This window comes from Haliotis asinina, chromosome 13 (assembly GCF_037392515.1).
Source record: "Haliotis asinina isolate JCU_RB_2024 chromosome 13, JCU_Hal_asi_v2, whole genome shotgun sequence".
NCBI classification, from domain to species: Eukaryota; Metazoa; Mollusca; class Gastropoda; order Lepetellida; family Haliotidae; genus Haliotis; species Haliotis asinina.
This window is the reverse complement of record NC_090292.1, coordinates 29,101,657-29,127,746: the sequence shown is the minus strand read 5'-3', so window position 1 is coordinate 29,127,746 and position 26,090 is coordinate 29,101,657. Positions and strand designations below refer to the sequence as shown.

Below are 26,090 nucleotides of genomic sequence, written 5' to 3'. Positions count from 1 at the left end.
GTTGGAATTTCAACTTATTATGATGGTTTTACAGACGAGACACATAAAGCTGTGAAGAGACTCGAAAAATCTCTGGCAGATATGATGAAGAAGTTGGATTCTCTAGAATCAAAGCAAACAGCACAAGGTACAGCATGTATACACGATCAACAGTAGTTCTACAGAACGATCTTAGCACTAAGGTGATCGTAAGTACGTAAGTTTGCGATAAACTTACGACAATCGTATCACTTTGTATAACTGGGTCAGCTCGCACAAAGCGATCTTAGCACTATTTGATGGTAAGTCCACAAGTTTGAGATATACTTACGACAATCATATCGCTCTGTGTCACTGGATCCACTTGCACAAAGCGAACTTAGCATTAAGTCGAGTTACTTTCATCGCTAACACTCATGCCCCTGCTCTATAAAGTTTTTTATTTGTTGTTTAACGCCGTATTGGGCAATATTCCAGGTATATAACGGTGGTCTTTAAATAATTAAGTCTGGACCAGACAATCATGTGATCAACAGCATGAGCACCGATCTGCGCAATTGGAATACAATCATATATGTCAACCAAGTCAGGGAGCTTCACCACCCGATCCCGTTAGTCGCCTCTTACGACAAGCATTATTGAAAACCAGTTCTAAAGCTGTTGTAGGGTTAACTTAGACTCACGACATCCCTGTTACTGAAGTCACTTTTTTGGAACCGGGCTCGAGTCAAAGGGTAATGAACCGTTTTCAGGCTGATTACTAGTGAGTGAATGAATATGGTTTCAAGGCGCTGATAGATATATTACAGAATATCAGGACTGTGTACAACGCAAAATGAACTGATTTTGTTTTTGGGGGAACATATCGTCGCTCTCAACAACATTCTGTTGGGTTGTCAGTAGTCTTTCCCGTTTCCCATCTCCACGACCCCCTGATTCTTCACTGACATGAAAGGGCATGTCACTCATGTTGCAAATTCTGAGCACGGGCCGGTCGGTGAGGGAAACAAACAAACAAACAAACAAACAAACAAACAAACAAACAAATAAATAAATGAAGAAAGAAAGATTAGCGTTCTTCATTCTCATTTGCTGCAGTTCTTATTACAATTTCACGCTTTTTCTGGACTTGTGACAGTTTCTGATTAGAAGTTAAACAATAGGTTTAAATGATAAACTCAAAATAAATATCATAGATAACACTTGTTAACACAATGGTTAATAATGAAACGTTTATAGGTCATCCGACATGTTTTCATCTTCACTATGCCAGGGGTATGTCTTGTTTACAAGGGACATAACTCTGACTTTCTTGTCATAACATTTTACATGGCGAGGCGGTATGTTCCACGTTCGAGTCTCGGTGTTGGTAATGGAAAAATGTCGTTTATAGGCAATAGGGGCGAAAAGGGTAGAATAGCAAAATACGTATACATTGAAATTGATGTAAAAATATATTTTAGAAATAGGGCTTGGAAAAATGAGCGTTTTCAGCTTGATTTTGAAAGTTTCCTATGTGGGAGTCTGCTTTATGTGGAGAGGGTGAGAATTAACATCAAATAGGCTCAGTTTATGATTTCAGCATCATGCTACTGCGTTAAACCCGAGGAGTTGAATCTAATGAAGAAACAGCTGGATAACGCCACTAGGATTCAGGAGGGAGGTAATGCATCTGTTTAGTCATGTGTGCAGCGAACGTCTATGCGCATGCGTGTGAGTATATTCGGAACCTACCAGCCAACATCACGCGAGCAGTAGCGATACAACCGATCTACACCAGGTGATTGCGAGAAAGGTTTTTAAGCTGTTAAATGTGCTGTATGCAGTTTGAGATATAATTTAAGATCAAGCATCCATCATACTTCAGTCTGTATAGGGACTGCCGTCATACTGTGAGGTGGTAGTCAGGCTCCTGAGCGAGAGTGAATGGGTGAGTTTAGTTTTACACCGCACTCAGCAACATTCCAGCTATATGGCGGCCGTCTGTAAATCCAGTGATCAACTGCATGATTATAACTGCGCTATTGGGCACCAATGACATGTGTCAGCCAAGTCAACGAGCCTGACCACAAGATACCGTTAGTCGCCTCTTACGAGACAAGCATGGACTACTGAAGATCAGTATTCTAACCCGGATTTTCACGGGTACCTAAACGACAGTTCTAAACGAATCAAATTCTAAAATATCGATTTCTGTGAGTGCGAGTCAAGATGACGTATAGCATTCACGTGAACCATTCTAAACTAAATAAATAATAAATAATAATAATAATAATAATTTAATTAGAAAGTTGTTACTGGACGGAAACCTCGATAAGTCTACAAAATCATATGTTGCAAATTTATCATTCGCAAGTCATGAGCCCGTGCACAGATTAGGTGCGTCGATTTTGACTTTCGTTACACAGAATGGTGACCAGTCGTGTTGATATCTAACGCCGCACTACAAAGCTACGATTATTTAACATCACACCACTAAAACTGCTATTATTTAACCCCTCACTACTAAAACTACTATTATTTAACACCTCACTACTACAGCTACTACTAACTAACCCCTCACTTCTAAAGCTACTATTAATGCTGCACTACTAAAGGTGCCATTATTTAATGCTGCACTATTAACGCTACTATTATTTAATGCTGCACTACTAAAGCTGCCATTATTTAAGGCTGCACTATTAAAGCTACTATTATTTCATGCTGCACTATTAAAGCTACTATCATTTAATGCTGCACTACTAAAGCTGCTATTATTTAATGTTGCACTACTAAAGCTTGCTATTATTGCTGCTATTACTTTGTCCCAAATGTTGCATGTTTTACAGGGTCAACACACCACGCCACCGGGATTGCTGTAATAAAAGAGACTGACACATCAACAAATGATGGTGAAACCCCAAGAGAGGGAGGCGCGCCAAGAGGGGATGGAGCACCTGTAGAGAGTGACACAACAAAAAATAGTGACAAACCCAGAGGTCCAATCAACATTACAGGTACATACACACTGCAGGACATCACCTCGTTATATCAAATAACGCGGGTTATTCGAGGGTTCAAAGCGTCAAAGACAACGGTTCGATTCCCATAGGGGTGCGATATGTGGAACCAGTGCTGGAGTGAGTGAGTGAGTTTAGTTTTACACCGCACTCAGCCAACGCGATCGGGTGGTCAGACTCTTTGACTTGGTTGACACGTCATATGTTCCCATTTGCGCAATTCGATGCTCATGCTGTTGATCGCTGGATTGTCTTGTTCAGACTCGATTATTTACAGACCGCCGCCATATAGCTGGAATATTGCTGAGTACGGCGTAAGCCTAAACCCACTCACATGCACTCTCGGACCGTCGTGATTTTGCTGGACTGTTAGTAAGAGCTGCGTAAGGCGATGCGGCTATATAAAGCTGATTGCCGTGCCATGTCACCTTTGTCCCATCCCAGCAGGCGACCATTCGTAATGTCTTAGCCAAACTTGCGATTCCTCTAACTTCAGCAGAAGCAAGTTTGAAATAAAAAACAAAAGACGTTAAACACAGTCGAATTATTTGGTATTTAAAGCGTTCGCCTGTCACACGGGCAGAAGGTGTTAAGCCCACTTAGTCTGTCCACCGCCTTGATATTATAGGAATATTGCTATAAGCGGCTTAAGTCCATAGTCACTCACTCACTCACTCACTCAAGATAGGTAAGTGTCGATAAATCGTCACTCTTCCATAAAGACCTTTAACGAAAGTAAATAGATGCCAAGGTGTAAACAGACTTTAGTTTCAAGTCCATGCCTTGCTTTCACTACTGGTAAACATATATAAGACGATCCGCGACCTGACAAATGACCCCAATTTGCATACTTGGGAACGCCCCACAGAACGATCCACTTGAAACAAGAGGGAGACAGGTTGTCTGATAAATATCTAGAAGTTCATTTTCCCCGTGCGTTTCAGGCATGAATTGTTATAGCACACTCGATTTGGGAACAGGTACAATCCCAACGAATTGAATCAACACAATATACTGAGCAAATATGTTTAGGACCACCGATCCATTTCACGAAGCAAATGACATTTTCCTGGGTATTTTTTAACAAAATTGTTGAATATCTGAAATGCTTGTCAATGCCCCAATAATCTATTTGTCTTCGTCTTAACTAAAGGTTAGCGTGGAATATCAGTATCTTATGCCTGAAATTGCAATCTTATCATTCGAAGTGTTGATTTCATGTTGATTTCATGCGGTGTTGATTTCATGTCACGTTTAGCATGTATTGCACGTGCATGATCGGAAACCTGCCTGTTGCAGCCAAGTGTACTCGCCTAATTCCTTGTACCGCCTCTTTTGTCACAAATGCGTTTAGTGCGCAGGATCATCTAATATGTGTCTAGCAGTACGTAATGAAAGACAATTCAGTGTTTCAGTGATTTTTGTTCTTTTTTACATGCAATATACGATATTTTTATTGTTCGAAAGTCCTTAATAGACAAACTGATTTTTTTCTCAAAAAATAACAAACAAATAAATAAATAAATAGATAAATAAATAAATAAAATGTTAAAAATAAAAACGTAAAAAATATATAAAATTAATAGATCAATAAATGAATAAATAAATAAAATATTAAAAATAAAAACGTAAAAAATATATAAAATTAATAGATCAATAAAAGTAATAAAACCAATTCAGACTCGCATTCACACTCATACAGTCAGTCTAATGGATCAGTATGTTTCAGAAAAGGCCTGTCTATCACATCCGGGTTACTCCTACCTGGAAGACAATCTGTGCTTCCGGTTTAGCGCAATGAAAGATGTTCGGAAATGGGAAGATGGCCGGAAGTCTTGTCAGAAAGATGGCGGCGACTTGATGACATTCTACAGTCAACAAGAGGTGGACACCATGAAGAGGTACCTCAACGACCTCGGCGAGGCAGCATACGATTCAGGTACACCCGATAAAGCCTAATTTTAGCAGCTTGTCTCATCCTCGGTCATGAAAAGGGCGGCGGGGTAGCCTAGAGGCGAAAGCGTTCGCTCGTCAGCTGAAGGCCGGGTTCGATTCCCCCCATGGGTACAACGTATGAAGCCTATTGCTGTCTAACACGACATTGTATAACACGAAATACAGGATAGTTTTTCTCAGTCGGACCCTCGGGTTCGAATCTCCAAATGGTTACAATAGGTGAATCCCATTTCTAGTGTCTCTCGTCGTCACATTTGCGGTTTCGTTCTCAAAGCGACTAAAATCACATTCTCTCAAAGCATTACTGATGAGAGTGTTAGAAATTCAGGAGGATAATGGACAAGCGACACTCGTGTCGTAGCGTTCCTAAAGGTTGGCTTTGGTTAGATATCTATGTCACTGCTTTGGTCTCACTCTGTGAGTGAGTGAGTTCGGTTGTACGCCGTTTGAAACAATGTTCTAGCAAGATCGCGTGGGGACACCAGCGAGGAGCTTCAAAAGTTGTACCCATATGGGAAATCGAACCCGAGACTTCGGCTTGAGATACTCACTTTTACCCACTACGCTACCCCACGACCCTTGCACCTTATGAACAGTGTCGGTGGGTAGTCATTGTTTCCTGAGTGCTTGGTTCGTTAATCCCAACACCAATCATGGTTTGTCTTGCCGCTATAGGCAAAAAAATTATTCGAATATATTTACGTGTATAATATCAACTTCATACAGAACGAACAAGAGAGAAAAAATGCGGGCGGGCTGACTAAATAATTTTTGAAAAAAATCTTTTTAAAATAAATAAATAAATAAATAAATAAATAAATAAATAAATAAATAAATAAATAAAATTTCAGAATTTCTATTAAAAAAATGGATAACCTGGTAATAGTCTTTACATAGATTTGTGAATTAGACAGCATGGATGGAGTCGTAAACAATGTTTAAACGAAGAAAGAAAGACGATGAACGATCAGACTGACAATATCCGAGTGTCTTTACTGAAAAATTCACCTGCTGTGCGAACCTTGCATAAAGGTATCGCTTTTTATCTTTCAGTCTTCAGGGTTTGTATATATTCATGACAGGCGGTATCTTGTACAGTACAAAATTAAAAGCCGTCTAAAAATAGTCACCATTCTGGCTACTTGAACAATGACTACATACTGATGAAGATGGGACTGCTATTCGTCAATACTCATCACAACGATAGTCCACGTATATTTATGAATGATTAGTGCTAATGCTTCGAAATACCATTGCATTTAAATATACTGGGCAAAAAAACCCGTATAGCGAAAATCTGTTTGTCAAAGTAGAACGGTTGAAATCAATATAAATGTCATTGCTACCTGTGCACTGCTTCGTTGCACACGGACGCAACGTTTGGGGAACTGTCGCCAAAATACCGCACCTTGAATTAAAACGTGGGGAAATCGCATGGAGAAAAAGCTGTAAGCATGCTGCACGTGCAAATACGGGTACTGAAGGTTCATAGCAATATTAATGCGTATAAAAATGTGACAGTCCCGTTGCGGATCACTCTAAGTTGTTCCGTATTTACGGCCGTCAAGATGCCAAGACAAAGAAGAGTGACTGAAAGAAGAGTGTAGCCACCGGACGTCTGGCAGGTGGAGAAAGTCAGTCATCAGTAGCCAGGCACTTCAACGTGAGGCAGGGTACCATCTCTCGTCTACAGACTCCACAACTCTACAAGAGATCCACCCAGAACTGGTAGGTCAAGGGTCACAACTCCGGCGCAGGACCGCTTCATCCGGGTGTGGCATCTGCGCAACCGGACAGTTAGTGCAATATATACAGCCAACAATGGACTGGACTTCCTGTTCGTGGACTTCGTAGAATATCAACGCAAACCATCAAAAATCGCCCACGACAGCATAGGATACGACCAATGCGACCATATACAGCACCTGATCTGTGGTATCATCATCGTCGTGCAGGTCTGCCATGGTGCAGAAACGTTCGACCATGGACCTTAGTGCACTGGAGGGGTGTCTGGTTTAGTGCTGAGTAGCGGTTCTTGCTGTATCGCCACGATAGTAGGATACGTGTCTACCGACGGAGAAACGAACGCTACTCTCGACACTATTCGAGAAGTTAATAGATAGTGTCATGATGTGGGTAGGCATGTCCTTGAATGGACAGATCTGGAGCACGTACTAGGAAATTTAATTGCTGTACGCTACCGTGATGAGATCCTCCAAGGTCACCTTATTCCCGCCATTGACTTCAGAAGAGATTTTCCAGCAAGGCAACGCTAGGCTGCATACTGCACGTGTTACCACGGACTATCTTGCCAACAAAAATGTGAATGTACTGCGCCATGGAAATCCAAATCACCGGATCTCAACCCCATTGAACATTTGTGGGATCTGCTAGACCGACGTGTACGACGCCGACAGCCGCAACCACAGACGCGCACCAACAGCTGAGCCATGCATTGCAGGATGAGTAGAGAAGGTTCCAGATTCAACGACTCATTCAGCCCGTGCCCAGGCGGTGCCGAGCAGTGGTCGATGCTCGTGGTGGTCACAATGCCGTCACAATGCCGTCACAGACACAGATGTCCCTAAGAGAAGCAAATGACTGTATGTAGTGGAGGAAGCATGTGCCTAACCCTGTGTAAAATACGGTAGTTTTTCATTTTTATTTATTGTGTAATCCGATTATATAAAACACGTCAAGGTAAACTGGTATTTTGGTTATGCGTTTCTTTTTTGGCCAGTGTATGTATACGTTTTCTCCTCTGTCGGGTTCGTTTATTGTTTTTACACTGCACTCAGCAGCATTACCGCTATTTGTCAGCTGTCACAGTCCAGTGATCAACAGCATGAGCATCGATCTACGCAATGCAAAACTAAACTGACTCAAAATGGAATTGACTTTTAGCGAAATTTTGAATAAATGTGAAGCAAAGCAAGACAAAGGCTTTGTCTGTCACCTGTGCTGATGTTACAGTCCATATATTTTTTAAATCTCGCTAAAACAAACTATTTTTTAGGAGCAATTATAACTCTTTAACCCACCATGTGTAGTTTGTACAGCATACATACGTGCGTGCATACCCACGTGCGTGCATACAGGCGTATTACACATGTTTATCATCTTTATTAGTTCTCACAGTCAGTGTTCTTCATTTCAGTGTCTCCAATGCTGAAGGCCTGGGTTGGGAGGAAGCGTGTGGCGGGGAAGTACCTGTGGGTGACCAACAGTACTTTTTCTGGGGGGTGGGGGAGTGGGGAGCCCATGGATTTCAGCATCTACAAGTGCGTGTCCTTCATGTATGACGGCCTCGGGGACGGCTTGTGCTCGCCACGTCTCCGCTACCTCTGCAGGATCCTGACCGATACAACATCGTCTAAACAGGGCGACCCCCAAATAACTGTCCAGTGACATAAAGGAACCTGTTCTAACCGGACATTTTCTATTAACAAAGACTGTGTACTCCTGTAATGTTATCATTAAACGTTTCTTCAGTGACTCCGATGTCGTGTTTATACCAACGATGGAGATGCTGTTTAATGCCAGATGAGTGAGGAGTTTTACGCCGCACTCAGCAATATACCAGATATATATGCGTTAGATGAATGGACACTGAACAGCGCACTCACTGCATACATTTGATAAAGTCACATGTCATAATCTGTTTAATATTCTCCCCAATAAAAGTACAAGGGGACGCAACTCTTGTAAGCCTAGATATACACTGTCTATATTTTAAGTACAGTATTACTATCTTATCGATTGCACTGCAAAGAGGACATAACTCTGCAAGCTCTAGCCAAACACGACTGACAGTTGACAATCGATCGCAATGCAATTCGTTGTTCTAACAGTATAGTATTGATCCGGAAAGATTGATACTTGTGGCCCGCCCGTGTCCGCCCTCCTTTCCCCATACTTCAGCTCTATTAACCAGACGTTCTACAGCAGGCTACTCTGGCGGTAGAATGTACGCTGGGTTCTCGCCGGGTGGCGCAGGTTTAATAAAGGAATGAATTCAGCGGTCTCCGAACAATCGTTTTCTGTAACCGCTTGCTACCGACGACGACCATGATGACGATGACGACGACGACGACGACGATGATGATGATGATGGTGATGATCTCAAATATTTGACTAGATAATGGTAATCATAGTGCTGATGATGACGAAATAGCCTCAACCACTACTATGACTACTACTGCTGCCGCAGCTGCTGCGATGATGATGATGATGATGATGATGATGATGGTAATGCTGATGATGACAATAACACCGAAGAAAATGGTTGACAATAATAAAGACCAAAAATCAATGGATCGTAAACGAAATAACATATGATTTCAAAATATATTTATATGATGATGTTCTAAAATACATAATGCAGAGAACGGCAAAAACAGTTCTACTACTCCAACTGCTGTTGCTATGACGACGTCGACAACAACTTCATGTACTACTACTACTGCTGCTACTACTACTACGTCGACGATAACAACTACTACTACTTCTACTACTACTACTACTTCTACTACTACTACTACTACTACTACTATGACAACAACAGCTACCACTCATTTTCTCTCCCATTTACTCGATTACACAAACACTACATGTTCAAGTAACTTCCGGGTATGACAGATGCACCACGTGCTCCATCACCAGAAACAGAATTCCTCCATCCATCCACACTCCCATAGTACGACATCCCCCTCCTTATCCCAGACTACATCGTCACAGTTCCGTTTCTACTGACCAGTGGCGATCATCCCGTCTCCAGCACACGAGGAGTCTCTCCGGTAACCTTCAGAAGGTCATACCGGGTATTCCCCGCTGAACTAGCCGACGTGCAAGTTCGCATGATCCGTGGGTTGATAAAGGCGGACTGTGTCTCGAGATTGCATTATCAGAGGACGAAGTTCGCTTAAACGGCCGCATCGTTAAGAAAGGATTATTCAAATCTAGGTAAGTTGAAAAAATATAACATTACTCACGTTGGAAATATGTTTAAATTGATGTGAGTACATTCTGACGTAATTAAGCAAAAATCAATATTTAATATTTGTCCGTGGTATGAGTTTTCACTTCGATAGGCGGTTTCATTGACGTCCGCCATATTAAATGCATGTCCTTTCGCATGCATTTGGTTTTCTAGCGAAAGATTATAAATTATGTGATTTTTAAAGTGATTTTTTTAACTTATCAACTACCTATACAGTGTTTTACACATTTCTAGTCGTTACTCCCAGTGAGTAATGCACGTACTTGAACGGGTTTTTTTTTTTGGTTTTTTTTCAAATCCAAATATAATTTTTTACAGTTATGACTTTAATTCAGTGTTTACAAATATGTGAAGTGATGTGACATTTCTGTATTAATTATTTGCACAGTACTGTACACCACCGTCCTCTGAGGGCATTTACCGTATGTCCTTGATTAAGGACGCCGATGTTTATTCTGTTGTGAACCACAAAAGCTAGCCTTTGTTGAATTTTTGTTTTCTATGATGTCAGGACTCCATGTGGACATAATACGGCTATTTTCATTCATGGATAGTGTTACTTTCCTATGTTTGGTGTTAGTTTCGTTCATGTATCGTGTTGATTTACTTCGTTTTAGGTTAGGTTCGAACACATATTGTGTTTACTTCCTCCTTCTTGTGTTCGGCTCATACACATATGCTGTTATTGTCGTCTGTTGTGTTAGTTTCGTTCATCCGTGGTGATAGTTTCGTTCATCTGTGGTGTTAGTTTCGTTCATCTATTGTGTTAGTTTCGTTCATCTGTGGTGTTAGTTTCGTTCATCTAATGTGTTGGTGTCGTTCATCTGTGGTGTTAGTTTCGTTCATCTGTGGTGTTAGTTTCGTTCATCTATTGTGCTAGTTTCGTTCATCTGTGGTGTTAGTTTCGTTCATCTATTGTGTTAGTTTTGTACGTGTATATTGTTACTTTCTTCCGTTTTTTGTTAGTTTCGTACATGTGTGATGTTAGTTTCTTCCGTTTTCTTTTTGTTTCGTACATGTTAGTTTCGTACATGTAAGGTTTTACTTTCCTACGTTTGATGTTGGTTTCGTGTATGTATGATGCTAGTTTCCTATATGTATGACGTTAGTTTCGTATATGTAATGGTGTTATTTTCCTACATTTGATGTTAGATTTGCACATATATGGCATTAGTTACGTGCATGGATGGTGTTAGCTTCCTGCACATATGATGCAAATACCCACGATTAGTGTTAGTTTCGTGTGGTGTTGTGTATATAACATGTATAGTGTTACTTTCCTACTTTGGATTTTAAGTTCGTACATGTATGGTGGGAAATGTTTGTAGTTGCGTCTTAGGCCTTCAGCAACGAGCGAGGACCCGTGAAGGTCTACCCGGGGTAGAATAGGCCTTCAGCAACCCATGCTTGCCATAAAAGGTGACTGCTTGTTGTAAGAGGTGACTAACGGGATCGGGTGGTCAGACTCGCTGACTTGGTTGACACATGTCATCAGTTCCCAATTGCGCAGATCGATGCTCATGTTGTTGATCACTGGATTGTCTGGTCCAGACTCGATTATTTACAGACCACCGCCATATAGCTGGAATATTGCTGAGTGCGGCTTAAAACTAAACTCACTCACTGTAGTTGCGTCAATGCATGGTGTTATTTTCATGCATGCTCTTTATTAATTTCGTACGTGTACAGCGTTGGTTTCCATACATATGTGGTATTAGTTTCTTAGATACTGAGTGCATTGGTACATGTTTGGTATTAGTTTCCGACACGACTTAAATGAGGCTCTTCTCAAAGTTGAGTTAGACCCAGTCATCTCACTATGCATAAGTAGACTCCGAGGGTTACATTCTGGAAGAAAAACGAAATTAGAACTGGCCTTCAACAAACCATGCTTGTCACAAGAGGCGACAAACGCTATCGATTGGTCAGTCTTGCCTCATTATGTTGCAGATTTAGTTATTTACAGAAGGCCTTCGAGTAAATGGAATGTTGCTGACTGCAGCGTTCAGTGACATCCATCACTTATAGTAAACTACGATGATGGCGGGATCGCTAAATTTAGTTCGACATAACAGAAGTTTGTTACACGAATTTCGATTAAAAGAGACATGTCCACAGTTCGTCGCAAGAATGTTCGTCACAAACGTTGTTTAAAAGATTAAAAGGAATCTTCCAAAATTCGTTTCTTTACGAATGGGACCCGTGACGATCCGGGATAGAATAAGGTCGTTAGCTAACTTTGCTTGCCACAAAAGACGATTATGTTTGTCGTACAAGGCGACTAACGGAGTCGGGTGGTCAAGCTCTGTGATTTGGATGACATTTGTCATCAGTTTCCATTTGCGCAGATCGATGCTCATGTCGTTGATCACCGGATTGTCTGATCCACACTCGATTATGAACAGACCGCCGCCATATAGTTGGAATATTGCTGTGGGCGGCGTAAAACTAAACTCACTCACTCCGTTTTGGTTGGGGATTCAGGAGGGTCATCGCTGATTAAGCTCACAGTGATAAACCTCCGACCTCTGGTAGACTCTCTCAAGAAAGATACCGCTAGGCTTGTTTTGCACGAGCTGTCAAAGTGATAAAACCCGGCTAGTTAACCGGATAAACTCACCAAGCTAAACACGGACAGAGTCATCATAGCGATCCCGGCACTTGATGCGATTTTGCTGATAAACAATCTCACCTCCGTTGACGTTCACGTCCGTTGCTCTCAGTGATTCAACGTTTATTCATGAAAATGAAAAGCCGGAGTTTCAGAGAAACTGCCTAAAACTTCGTATCTGCGTAAACTACGTACAATACGTACACTACGTAATAATAAATTACTATGACCAATAAATTTTGTGGTGTTAGTATGACCAATCTGTGGTGTTAGTTTCGTTCATCTATTGTGCTAGTTTCGTTCATCTGTGGTGCTAGTTTCGTTCATCTAATGTGTTAGTTTCGTTCATCTATTGTGTTAGTTTCGTTCTTCTATTGTGTTAGTTTCGTTCATCTATTGTGCTAGTTTCGTTCATCTGTGGTGTTAGTTTCGTTCATCTTTTGTGTTAGTTTTGTACGTGTATATTGTTACTTTCTTCCGTTTTTTTGCTAGTTTCGTACATGTGTGATGTTAGTTTCTTACGTTTTCTTTTTGTTTCGTACATGATGTTAGTTTCGTACATGTAAGGTTTTACTTTCCTACGTTTGATGTTGGTTTCGTGTATGTATGATGCTAATTTCCTATATGTATGATGTTAGCTTCGTACATATAAATTTGCCTGCGTACAAATTCCCGTAAATTGTCAGCACCCTAAATCCACTGTTCAAAGAGACGTAGCCATCTTCTTTTTGTTTCGTGATCGAGTTCAGGCATGACGTATAGAAATCAACTTTAGCAACGTTTAAATCAAAATTAGGCAGTGAGCGAATTTCTCAGTTTGCTGTTACTCCGCTTTTAGCAATATTCCAGCAATATCACGACGGGGGACACCAGAAATGGGCTTTACACATTGTACCCATGTGGGGAATCGAACACGGGTCTGCGGCGTGACGAGCGAACGCTAAAATCACTAGGCTACCAGCTGGCTCCAGAATTATGTTAGAAACTGATCGATACTGGTTAAGCATGCACTGAACCCAAGTTAATCCTTATCTGCAGGTATTTATTAGTAGTCGTTTGTCTGGATTGAGTGAGCATGAGTTTAAATTCATAGCGGCAGCATTTCAGCTATACAGATAAAATGAAATAGATACAAATTCATGATAAATGTGCAAATTTTAAAAACCTACCGACAGTAAAACCAACTAGTATATCATATATGACAAATATGATTTCAAATGAGGACAATACACTATTCAAAAAGGCTTAGGATCGCCAGCAAGAGAGGGTAGATCACCACTCTTGGGCCCATTGGGTTCTATTGTACTTTGGCCACCTGCATGGACCCTAGCTGGATTCATACCATCTTATCGGGCGAGGGGGTAGCCTAGTAGATAAAGCGTTCGCTCGTCACGTCGTAGACCGGGGTTCAAACCCCACGTGGATTAAAGCGTGAAACTCATGTCTGATTGTCCCGCAGTGCTGAATTATTGCTAAACTCGGTGTTAACTTACACCAAAATATTTACTGTTTACATTTTCTGTTAGTCTAATTTAGTTGCAACTTGCACTAACTTCCAATTTACACTACAGCACGACCGTTGTACGAATGCATAATTGAGGCATCGTACAGGCATCGTGTTGTGATTGTGTTGTTTATTCTGCAGTGACGTTGTTGATCTTGTTCTTAGCAAATCACCATTATTCAAATATAAACACCTGTTTCAAATTGTTAAAAATCGTGATGTGGTCGTGTAGTCACTACGGCCATCTCTTGGAAATGGCTTTGTCCAACCTCAGGAAGTTCTTATAGCTGATCCGGTCTTTTGTTGTTCAGCCCCGCTAGCAGAATCTCATTCATACAACCTATCTCGAGACCCCTCGAGAGGTGTAACCTCTTTTGCGTCTCCTCTTTGATGGCCCTTCCTCCAACATCCTCCTCCTCTTCTCCATCTCTGCCTCCGTGATCTCCAACTCCGTATCAATTAGTTCCAGTTGCAGCTCCAACCTTCTTCTCCTAATTGTCATCTTAGAAGCGCCATGTACCCTCTCCCCCAACACCGCTGCATTATCTACCCATCGTTTTGGAGGGAAGAGTTCTGATTGGTCTCAACTTTGAGTAACATCGTGCGTTATTCGCACACATTTCGTGATGACATCGTGAACGCATCGTGTCACGTTTGTGTTCTGATCGTGTTCATGTTGTGCACTAGTAGTACAGGAATCGTGTTGTTCGTGTACACTGGGACAATCTGAGTACGATTCCAGTACGATCCGTTAGTGATGCCATCGTAGTACCGTCGTACTCTAGTGTGAATTGGGCTTAAAACTGAAGCATAAAGAAATTGTTCAGGGCGTTTCTTAGCAAGTGATTGGGATCATTTATGATCATCATCGTTGCATTTATGCTTGTTTCGTGCTAACGGGCAAGCGTGAAATTCCGTTAAGTTGGTCCAGACTAGATATTTCGTGTTGTGTTTGGTTTGATTATGGGAAACGTAAGTGAAAGTTTGATCATGGGATAAGTAAGTGAAGGTTTGATCATTGGATAAGTAAGTGAAAGTTTGATCGTGGGGAAAGTAGGTGAAAGTTTGATCATGGACTAAGTAAGTGAATGTTTGATCGTGGGGTAAGTAAGTGAAAGTTTGATCATGGAAAATGTAGCAAGGAAGATCCACTTCATTTCAATGTTTAAATTCACTGCTAGGAATATTTGGACGTATTTACCGCAATTTGATATATTTTTCAATTTCAGTAACACGTCCTCGCATTTTCCACCATGTCTGAAGGGAGATATATTGCTTTCGGGTTTGGAATGCGCGCATTCAAGAGATTTCCTGAGGTTGGTACTATAAGATTTCTAATCAATATAAATTTATTTGTTTGTTGTATGTTTCAAATTGAGTTTCCATGTGTTTATTTTGTGTGTATATGTGATAAACCACTTCAGCTTGTTTTATTAATCCACAAGATTAGTTCGAAAACATCAGCGACATACGCCTTTGAATTCCGACCTAGATGCAATATTTACAGTACCGAGTACGTGACCTGTCGTCTGTAGACGTGGTCGTCCGATGATTCTGTAACCTCGTCAGTCCGGGCGGTGTCACTGGGTTACAGCCCAGGTCGGCTATTCCGTAGCGATGGTTCTGTAGCCTCGTTAATCCGGACGGTATCACTGGGTTGTATAACAGTACGGTTTTCCCATACCGACAGTTCTATAACCTCGTTAATCCGGACGGTATCACTGGGTTGTATAACAGTACGGTTTTCCCATACCGACGGTTCTATAACCTCGTTAATCCGGACGGTATCACTGGGTTGTATAACAGTACGGTTTTCCCATACCGACGGTTCTATAACCTCGTTAATCCGGACGGTATCACTGGGTTGTATAACAGTACGGTTTTTCCATACCGATGATTCTGTAACCTCGTTAATCCGATGGTTACTGTCCGGATTTGTGAGGTTTTATACGATCACGTTATCAAGGTGATTAAACACCGTCTATGTGCACAACACTCCTCACCGTGTAACAGGTGACACGGATTACCGCTCGTCATTATTCATGGTGCGGCTGTTGCATTGTAAACACGCTAAAGCCTTTCAAACAAGAAACATGAATATTTCACATGGAACACGTATAGTGATAGACTAACTATCCCTTGTATTAAGGAAAGATACACATTTCGAACACATGCGTAACGCTGGGGCAGTCATGTGGTTTAAGCGTTCAATCGCCAATCCGAAGACCAGGGTGCGATATCCCATTTCTGGTGTCTCCTACCTTGATATTGCTGGAATATTGTTGAAACCGACGTTAGACTATACTTACATGCTTAATGCCAGAAGGACTAGTGTAAGTGTTGATTTGATGAAAGTCTTGTAGGTGATGTGTTCATTCGTTCACAAGGGTCCGGGTTCGGATGTGAGACTGATACACTGCTTAAAATATTAATATAAGAGTGACTGAGTTTAGATTAGTTTAGTTTAACAATATTCGAGCAAGATCAATCACTGGTTTGTCTGGTCCAGACTCGATCATTTACACGTTCCCATAATAAAGATTGAGTAATTGTTTCGTAACAATCATCTAAGATCCTCGTTACGCCGAAATCCAGAGTTCGATTCCTCTCATGGGGATACTCTGGAATACTACTAAAGGCGGCGTAAAACTAGACTCACTCACTAAAATAATTCTGCTTTAATTGTCGTTAAAAGCATTCACGTGTCACACCGAAGACCCCATGGGTACAATGTGTGAAATATATTTTCTGGTGTCGCAGGTCGTGATATTGCTAGAACCAGCGTAAAACTAAACTCATTCATTCACTGACACCTTGTAGAAAGAACCGCCATTCATTCTATTGAACGTCAGACTGGTGAGGCTATAGGTAGATGACACGACCTTGTGTTGTGTGACGTTCGAAGTAATCGATGCGCTGACTACACGTGTGCACGTACACAAGGTTCAAGGTGACATTGAGTCTGTGTGAAATAGGCGATTGATCTCTATGTGGTAGATTGACTACAGGCATTTCGCAATCCATCACTCAGCACCAGACAGCCGATCGCTTAATGAATATTATCACTATTCGGGGAAACGAGCTGAGCTATTTTTAGACGCATTGTACAAAGATGTACACTGATCTGTTAGAAATTCGATTTTGTAGAATGCTGGTGAAAGGACGAGCGTGTTTGCTACATACATACTTGTCTGATAAGCATTTATCCATGTCTACAAATGAGGGGCAATTTGTACAGCTTAGAGTTCGTGGAATTATGACAGTACTGTTTTCAGAATTCAGGTTAGCAGGTTCAGTCATTTTGAGTTTTTCTTTGTTGTTTAACACGGGTGGTCATCGGGGTAGCCTAGTGGTTAAAGCGTTCGTTTGTCACGCCGAACACCTGGGTTCGATTCCCCACATAAGTCGGCCATTTCTGGAATACGAGGGCTGTTCAGCAAATAATGGCAACACCATTACCATATCTATATGCAAAAATAACCCGTGCACATTTAGCATCTATGGAAAGCGTTAGATGAGTCCTGACCATATTATGTGATGTCATATCCAATATGAAAAGTGGTTATGGCGTCACATTGGGATGCAATCATAATTAGTAGATATCATACTAGACCAATCATCTAGCCGGAAAAATATACTTACATTATAAAACGAAATTATAATAGGTATAAACTATATTTAAACCGAACGAAAACTTTAGAGCTAAAATAATTTCCTTATATACCTAAGATATTCCAACATAGTATGTTTATCTCCACTCTACCATAATCGCGTTATTGCGGTTTAAAAAAGAATACATACTGTGTTGTTAAATCTAAGGTATATAATGTCGTTATATACCTCGGAATAGCACTGATTAACCAATCACAATTCAGTATTTACTGACGTCATGGTAGAATGGCAGTTGTCCAGGAATGCATTGATCAATATCCACATTCAACTGTGCGTGAAATTAGTTCATTTTTGGCCATATCACTTGGCACCACTCATTCGATCCTTCATGACCATTTGAAGATTTGTAAAGAAGCGACCTGAGACGGGGAACAAGTCGCATCCTGCTCCACCATGACAATGTGAGTCCCCACAAGACAAAGAATGTTACGGAGTATATAGACATGCAAGGGATGGCCCTTGGGTCTAATCATCCATATAGTCCCGACATAGCACCATGTGACTTCTGGCTCTTCACAATATTGACAGAACGAGTGACTGGCAGGAAATTTCCACCGAAAGCCGTGATTTCAGAACTCGGAGACATGCCAAAAGACGAATACCGTAATGCCTTTAATCAGCCTCAAATCATACGCATGAGGAGGAAATGTGAAAATTTACACTTTGTATGTTAAAGCAGTATGTTTTTACACTCTTGTTGTCATTACTTATTGAACATCCCTCGTATTGCTAATTACGGAATAAAACCATACTCACTCACTCACTCACTCACTCAACTGCCCAGATCTGGTGGTCGGCAAATAATCGGATATGGATTAGGCAAATCAGTGACGATATCGTATTTTTAATCGATGCCATTTTAGGCTGTCGTAACAAATAAATTCATTTAAATTGAAAATGACCTCTAGTAAGTAGAGACATTCTGGAACTAGACTTGCTTCATTTATGGTTTTGGTAATATAGGGGTGGGAGGGGTGGTGGGGGGTGGGTGGTTTGGAGTGGGAGGAAAAGAATATGGTTCAGGGACAGTGAGACTGATTAATGCAACTGAAATTCAATACCATGTTTTATATCAGAATTTTTTATTATTATATTTATGGTTTAAATTATATCTAGACCTATTTTTTATTCACATCACACATTCACAACATAACGTCGTTATTCACTGACAAAACGGGACACTCTCATGCTATAAATAGATCCATGACTTTACAACCTTATTTTGAGGTTGTTGTCATCAAAACCATACCTTATATGTTTAGGGACTTATAATGTAGACAATAGGATCGACATGTTCAATTACTGTCAGCTACTGAAGTTTACAATATATGGCAATACGTACTGCGGGTACCTGATAAACCTCGTAATAAATACAGTTTATGTTTAAGTACAAAGCCCTACTATAATGGGTGCTGAAGGCCAGTTCTAACTAGATCTGGAACTCGGGTTCTGGTTTAGAGGGTGTTTTCGGTTCACCAGCTTTTGTTCTTGTAAAGGTGACTGCACGACAATCTCCCTTCTGGGATTCCACATATTATAGCTGTTCGAAATGCATGAAATGTTTAAACCGTGCACGGCACAATATAATCGCCGTCAACAGTGCCGACATGATATATGTATGGGCGACAGCATACAGCTCACGAGCGACCCGTAATTGTTATATGGCTGTTGGGGTATTGTCTTCTTCACGCTGGGGCAATAGCCAGGGTTTGTTATCTTTGAACCGTGAAGATACGGGTTAGAATTGGTCGTCAGTAACCATGCTTGTCTTGCCCCGTGAAGGTCAGAGTAAGAATTGGCCTTCAACAACCCATGCTTGTCTTATCCCGTGAAGGTCCTGGTTAGAATTGGCCTTCAACAACCCATCCTTGTCTTACCCTGTGAAGGTCCTGGTTAGAATTGGCCTTCAACAACCCATGCTTGTCTTACCCTGTGAAGGTCCTGGTTAGAATTGGCCTTCAACAACCCATGCTTGTCTTATCCCGTGAAGGTCCTGGTTCGAACTGTCCTTCAACAACCCATGTTTGTCTTATCCCTGTCGTAACAAGGTTTTTGGTGTAAGTAAACACTAGTACCAGTTACTTACTAAGATGACCGTTCCGCATTGCCAGGGTGACATTAGCTCAGGTCACTCATTGGGTCCGTTCAGGACTGCTGCGTCTAGGAGCGAGAGGTCAGTCGACCGGGACTTAACTCCAGCATTGCATTTATGGACTGGCACTCTGGCATACAATGAATAATTCCAGCTTCTATACTCACCAGCTTCTATACTCACATAGGTCTATTCGACCCCCCTCTTCATTACACGTTGACGTGGTCTGGGCAGAATAGGCCAAGCTCTTTACCAGATATGGGTTATCTGATAGAACTGATCGATCGAGATGCAAACGGTACAGACGGCGGTAAAATAGGATTACAGGGTACTCACACCCAATAGCAACAGGCTTAAGATCATAGTCAGATTAAGGATTAGCAGAATCGCAAGATCCAAGTCAGCGTAGACCAACAACACCAGTCTGAATAAACAACGGGTTGAATATGCGTCTTGTTGAATATATGTCTTATGTCTGGTTGAACAGGGACCATCTTGAAAGTACGCAATATTCAATATACTCCGTGATGAACAGGGGGTGGGGGAGGTGGCAGATAGATATAGGATATTTATATAGCGCACATATCCACGCACTAGAGCATGGTCAAGGCGCTGGCATTTTTCCTTCAGTCACTGGATGTCAATCTCAACGGCACATCGTATTTCAAGTTACCAATTGAGACCTTAGTGGACTGGGACACATAGTCACAGCACTTTGTCCAAGTTTACTGCACGTCGCCGTACCCGCAACTAGGTGTATGCACGTGTTCATGTGGCCACCATCTGGTCATATACCAACGGATTCGTGGGTTCTTTTAAGTGCACAGGGTTGTGTACTGTACACTAGGGGTTGTGACAACACTGAAAGAGTCTTCACACAAAGTTCACTCCAAGGTTTTTACACAGGTGGGCTCGATCCTGAAACCTCAACCTCGCTGGATCACTAGCCTGCGCCTTAGGCAGTTCGCCCACCATGCCCACAGCATACCACGGTATTAGTAACTAAGAACCGCGGGTGTATGGTACCGCAATCCGAAATGCGGTATTTTCAGGGGTTTTTTTTACGGTCATGTTATTAAGCTTTTTAAATCGTAGCTAAAATGTTTAGAAATCGAATCATTTTGTCAATCTATATGCATTTCATTGCAAGACGAGTCTTGCTGTAAAGTTTCTGCATTAAGATCAAACGGAAAATGAATTTTATGCATGTCCATACATGGTGTTATTAAAATTCACTTTCCCATTTTTCACATTGGTGGTTTGTCGTTTTGTAAGTGATTTCGACTTGATGTGGTATCTTTCAAATGTTAACATTTATTTTTATGGTTAAAAACTTCTTTTATTTTGCGCTTGACAACGTACAACGTCGCACTTACGAAATAAAAGAAGTCGTTATCGATAGAGTTTGTTCTAAATCATACTGCGTATCAGCTGAATTTCCGTTGTCCTTATATAACATCTGATGTCTCAGGATAGCGTAGTGGTTAAAGCGTTCGCCGAAGACCCGGGTTCACAATGTGTGAAGTCCATTTCAGATGTCTCCGTCGTGATATTGCTGAATGTGGCGGAAAACCTAATTCACTCACTCACTTAAATAACAGTTTACATACATGTAAGGAAACACGGGAATCATGAACTTTTAGATATTAAAACATTTAATCTAACCTCACAGGTAAATGCCGTTTTCTGATTGGTTAAGCGCTCTTCTATTATTTAGAATTAGATATTAATTCCCGTTTGAACTGAAAACAACGCCCTTGAGAAGAGCACGAATCTCTGTTGGTTTTCCTCAGGAATTGTTGCTCTTAAATGCAATGATACCATTCGTCACCACTCGCCTCTCTCTACGTAACTTCCAAGAACTCGATATTCGCTTTGTCCCGGGGTTGATCACGTCCGCCATTTCAGAAGTTCCATGTTCACAACTGGGATTACATAAAGTTATTTTCAGCACCGGATATCGATTTTACCAAAACATCCCAGGGAAATGTTTTTGAAATATGAAATCCGTGGGATCGAACACGATGTTAGGATGTTACTCGTCTGATCTTGGGTGCCAAGCAATTACCATGTCTGGCCCGTTCGCAGTCGATGGATGTGTTTTGGCGAATTATCCGATCCCAACCAGGAACAACTTTCATGTTCATGCCAGGCATCTCCCACGCTTCATGTATGTCGGCTAATGCAACGGCCCTAAAACGGTATTACTCAACGCAATATCAGCCAAGGCTTAAGCACACGCCCTGACACAAATTCGTCGTTAACGATAAAGTTTGTTCTAAATCATACTGCATATCGGCTGAAGTTCCGTTGTCCTTATTTAACACCTGATGCCCCAGTATAGCCTAGTGGTTAAAGCGTTCGCCGAAGACCCGGGTTCGATTACCCGCCATGAGCACGATGTGTGAAGCCCATTTCAGAACACAACAACCATAAGCCATCACCACACCAAGCTGTCCTTTGTGTGGGTGGCTATGTGAACACTTCCGGTTCCATAGAGCAATATAGCACAGCAGCGCAGCGCATATGCTGGGCTCTGTCTTTAGATGAAGCAGTCCGGAAGCGAGAAGTTGGACCGTCGTTTATATCATTAGAAAAGGAGAGTTATCGCCCTTTTTGTGATAAATAAATAAATAAATAAATAAATACTCCGGCAAATTCATCAATATTTTTTGTTTCTTCAACAAAAAGTATCTAGTCGAACCGGTTACTGATACAAATGGTACACAGATGTCATTTTCGCAACATCCCGAAACATAAGTCTCATTAACCTATTCAGACACCGTCTTTCTACACTATATATATGTCGAGGTTCAGGCAACATACCTTAACTATGGAATCACAGACTGCCCCTGTTTGGTGAGATCGTAAAATGATTTGCAATGCATCTGGCTCACTGGTTAAACCTGTTTTGTATTTTTTGCCCTTATTCAGCGTAGTTCTGTCACGCACAATGAAGTTGATGTAATATCAGTTCCGTCAGAAACCGACAAACTTTTCTAGTGGTAGAGCCTCGTTTTGAGATTTCCATGATTTCCAGGTTTCCGTTTATAAGAGCTAGCTGTATGACAGAGCACGCTGTGCGATGTGTTTGCTAGGATTAGGAGCTTAGTGTTGCAATGTACAACTGTGTAGACTTATCAAATCATACTGATTGACATTTATGCATCCAGTTAAATTACAGTCTAAAAATTCTGGACTGGTTATCGCACAAAGTTGCGCAATAGGACGGAACCAAGTATACAGGAAATGAGACAGTTCTGTAATCATGTCTCGTTTACGAGAAGTGTTTCTCAGTTGTACTATAACATCTCTCCCAAACACATCCAACGTCGTCTACATCACTTTGTATAATATGAACACAGCGAGCAAGGTCTGGGATTCGTGTGCAGTGATTGCAGTGAGAGTATCAGTTTGCTTATCCGGAAGACCCTCTGCATGAATCCGCAGCCTTTCACAAAACAAATGAACCAATTTATCCATGAAAACTCATGCAAATCTATGAAATGTGACAAGTCTAGCTAACCACAGAGAGTGAAGAGAGTCTCTGGGTTGCTTGTCATTGTAGTTTATGGTTATTGCTTAGGAACTATTTTCTTGTAAAATATATTTAAGTTAGAGACTACACTTTTTTTCCAAAACCTGGTTGTCTGAAATCTTTATGTATGTCTTTTCTTTACATGGTATGTATGTATTGACTGATGTGGATATGATATGAATCCATGTAACTTGCAACTTGATAAGCAAAGGCTGAGACTTGTTCGAACGTTGGAAACTCATACATTTAAGTGACATCTCTCATTCTACCTCAGCCACAGACAGCAATAATCCGATTAAGACACCTGGGTTTTATACTAACCCATGGTTGCTGTACCCGTGAAGATCTGGGCTAGATCTGAACTTCAGGAACCCATGCTTGTTGTACTTGTGAACATCTGGGTAAGAATTGACCTTCAGTAACACATGCCTGTTGTACCCGTGAAGATCTAGGTAAGAATTGATCTTCAGTAACACATGCCTGTTGTACCCGTGAAGATCTGGGTAAGAACTGATCTTCAGTAACACATGCCTGTTGTACCCGTGAAGATCTAGGTAAGAATTGATCTTCAGTAACACATGCCTGTTGTACCCGTGAAGATCTGGGTAAGAATTGATCTTCAGTAACACATGCCTGTTGTACCCGTGAATATCTGGGTAAGAACTGATCTTCAGTAACACATGCCTGTTGTACCCGTGAAGATCTGGGTAAGAATTGATCTTCAATAACACATGCCTGTTGTACCCGTGAAGATCTGGGTAAGAATTGATCTTCAGTAACACATGCCTGTTGTACCCGTGAAGATCTGGGTAAGAATTGATCTTCAATAACACATGCCTGTTGTACCCGTGAAGATCTGGGTAAGAATTGATCTTCAGTAACACATGCCTGTTGTACCCGTGAAGATCTGGGTAAGAATTGATCTTCAGGAACCCATGCCTGTTGTACCCGTGAAGATCTGGATTATAAATAATCTTATGTAACAAATGCACCAGACAAACCAATGGTAAATGATATGAGCAAGGGGTAGGTCAGCCAAATCCCTGAGTGAATCAGTATGGGTAAAATCCACCAGCAGCAATATCCTCGCCAAATCAGATAAATCAGATGTGAGGAACAGAACCCCACTTTTAGTCAAAACGAGCGAACGCTTGCGCCGCCGTCCTTCTTATCTTGTATAATCCACGTAACCCGTGAAGATCAGGGTTAGAACTGATCTTCAGTAACCCATGCTGATCTTCAGTAGCCCATGCTTGTCGTAAGAGGCCACTAACGGCAACAGGATGTCAGTCTCGCTGACTTGGTTTACACTTGTTATATCGGTTGCGTACATCAATGCTTATGATGTTGACCACTGGATTCTGGTCCAGATTCCATTATTTACACACCGCCGTCATATGGATGGGATACTGCTGAGTGCGGCATAAAATTAAACTCACTCATATTCAACGTTGGGTAAATACATGTGTGGCCTGTTGTCAGTGTTTACACGTTGCCTTGCAAGTGGGTTCGTTTTCCGTACCCTAGCAAAACGTAAGTTGTGATTAAGCACTGAACGCTCGTGGGTCGTATTTGCTCGCCTTCAGCAGGCTATCATTTCACACATACTCCGGTACGGAAATTTATGTCATATGGCAAGATAAGGAGTAGCGTGTGTTGAATAACTTGCAACAAATATTGTACAGCATTTTTAGCTCACCTTACTGATCTTACGTGGCCGTCAACAGTTAAGCATACTGACTCCAACCCATGTCCGATCGAGACTCATATCGAGTTGAATTGCTATGACGTCATTCTATTGTTTACATGTCACAGTATTGTTGACATAACGTGACTGGGTTGTAGTGAAAATAATATTACTTTTCTTGGTTAAATGGACATGGTTTGGTTTTTTAGAAACTGTTTCATTAATTACATAATAAAAAAATATAGACTGGTGAATTATGTCAATATTTGTATTATGGACCCGCGAAAAGCAACATTGACCTCGGACTTCGTGCTCTGTCAACATTGCTTTTCACGGGTCCATAAACACAGGTATTGGCTACATCACCAGTCTGTAATTGTATAATGACAAAGTATGTTAACAGATATCATTGTATTTAACAAACACAACATTTAACATCAGGCTGACCGACTTTAACAACCACGTGATGATATTGAAACGAACAGCGAGCATTCGTGTAACAGGTGTTTGACTGTCCACAATTCGATCACATTCCATTTCATGTTATCATTACACAAATTAATTAAAAGTCACATTCCATAGTCACTATCCGACTGTAGATTATTGCTTAGTTTACCGTTAAACAACAGCAACAACAAAAACAGAAATAAATAACCATTGGATATTTTATTTGTGTGCGGTTAGAAGAGTTCACAGAAAATTAAGTATATGTACATTGCCTCTTTCTGTAGCAAATAAAATAATATGCCGATTTCCAGCAGGTACATTTAATCGTTATCTGTAATGTTTATATAAACACTAGAATAAATGAGGTTCTGTTTATGTTGGAAGTGATAACTGAGCTCCTAAATATTGTACCAAAATGTTGAGCAGAGGTGAGATAAAATTCCGCCCTCCACTTCCCGACGCACTGTTCTATCACATGGCTAGAGCCTTCTGGACATTAGCGGACATCCGGTGTAGCGTTTCTGGTCAGTGTCAAGCATTGTGCCAGGTGTTTCTCATATCTGGCCACAGTGTCTGTTGCCCAGATATCTATTGCAACAATCGCCA

At 41.2% G+C, this 26,090-nt stretch overlaps 2 protein-coding genes across 2 annotated transcripts in view; both read left to right on the top strand.

Annotated features, from left to right (window-relative positions):
* Nucleotides 1–1,300: 1,300 nt before the first annotated feature.
* Nucleotides 1,301–8,429, top strand: LOC137260430 (uncharacterized). Its single transcript, XM_067798088.1, has 4 exons — nt 1,301–1,642; nt 2,808–2,975; nt 4,708–4,917; nt 8,092–8,429. Exons 1-4 carry the CDS (start codon nt 1,552–1,554, stop codon nt 8,340–8,342), a joined length of 720 nt encoding a protein of 239 aa, XP_067654189.1. The 5' UTR covers nt 1,301–1,551; the 3' UTR covers nt 8,343–8,429.
* Nucleotides 8,430–9,514: 1,085 nt separating this feature from the next.
* The window catches only part of LOC137259276 (normal mucosa of esophagus-specific gene 1 protein-like), a 30,166-nt gene continuing 13,590 nt past the window's right edge, over nt 9,515–26,090 (top strand). The window contains exons 1-2 of the mRNA XM_067796908.1: nt 9,515–9,896; nt 15,278–15,364. Of these exons, the coding sequence (XP_067653009.1) occupies nt 15,302–15,364 (63 nt within the window). The 5' untranslated portion in view covers nt 9,515–9,896; nt 15,278–15,301. The remainder of the gene's footprint in view (nt 9,897–15,277; nt 15,365–26,090) is intronic.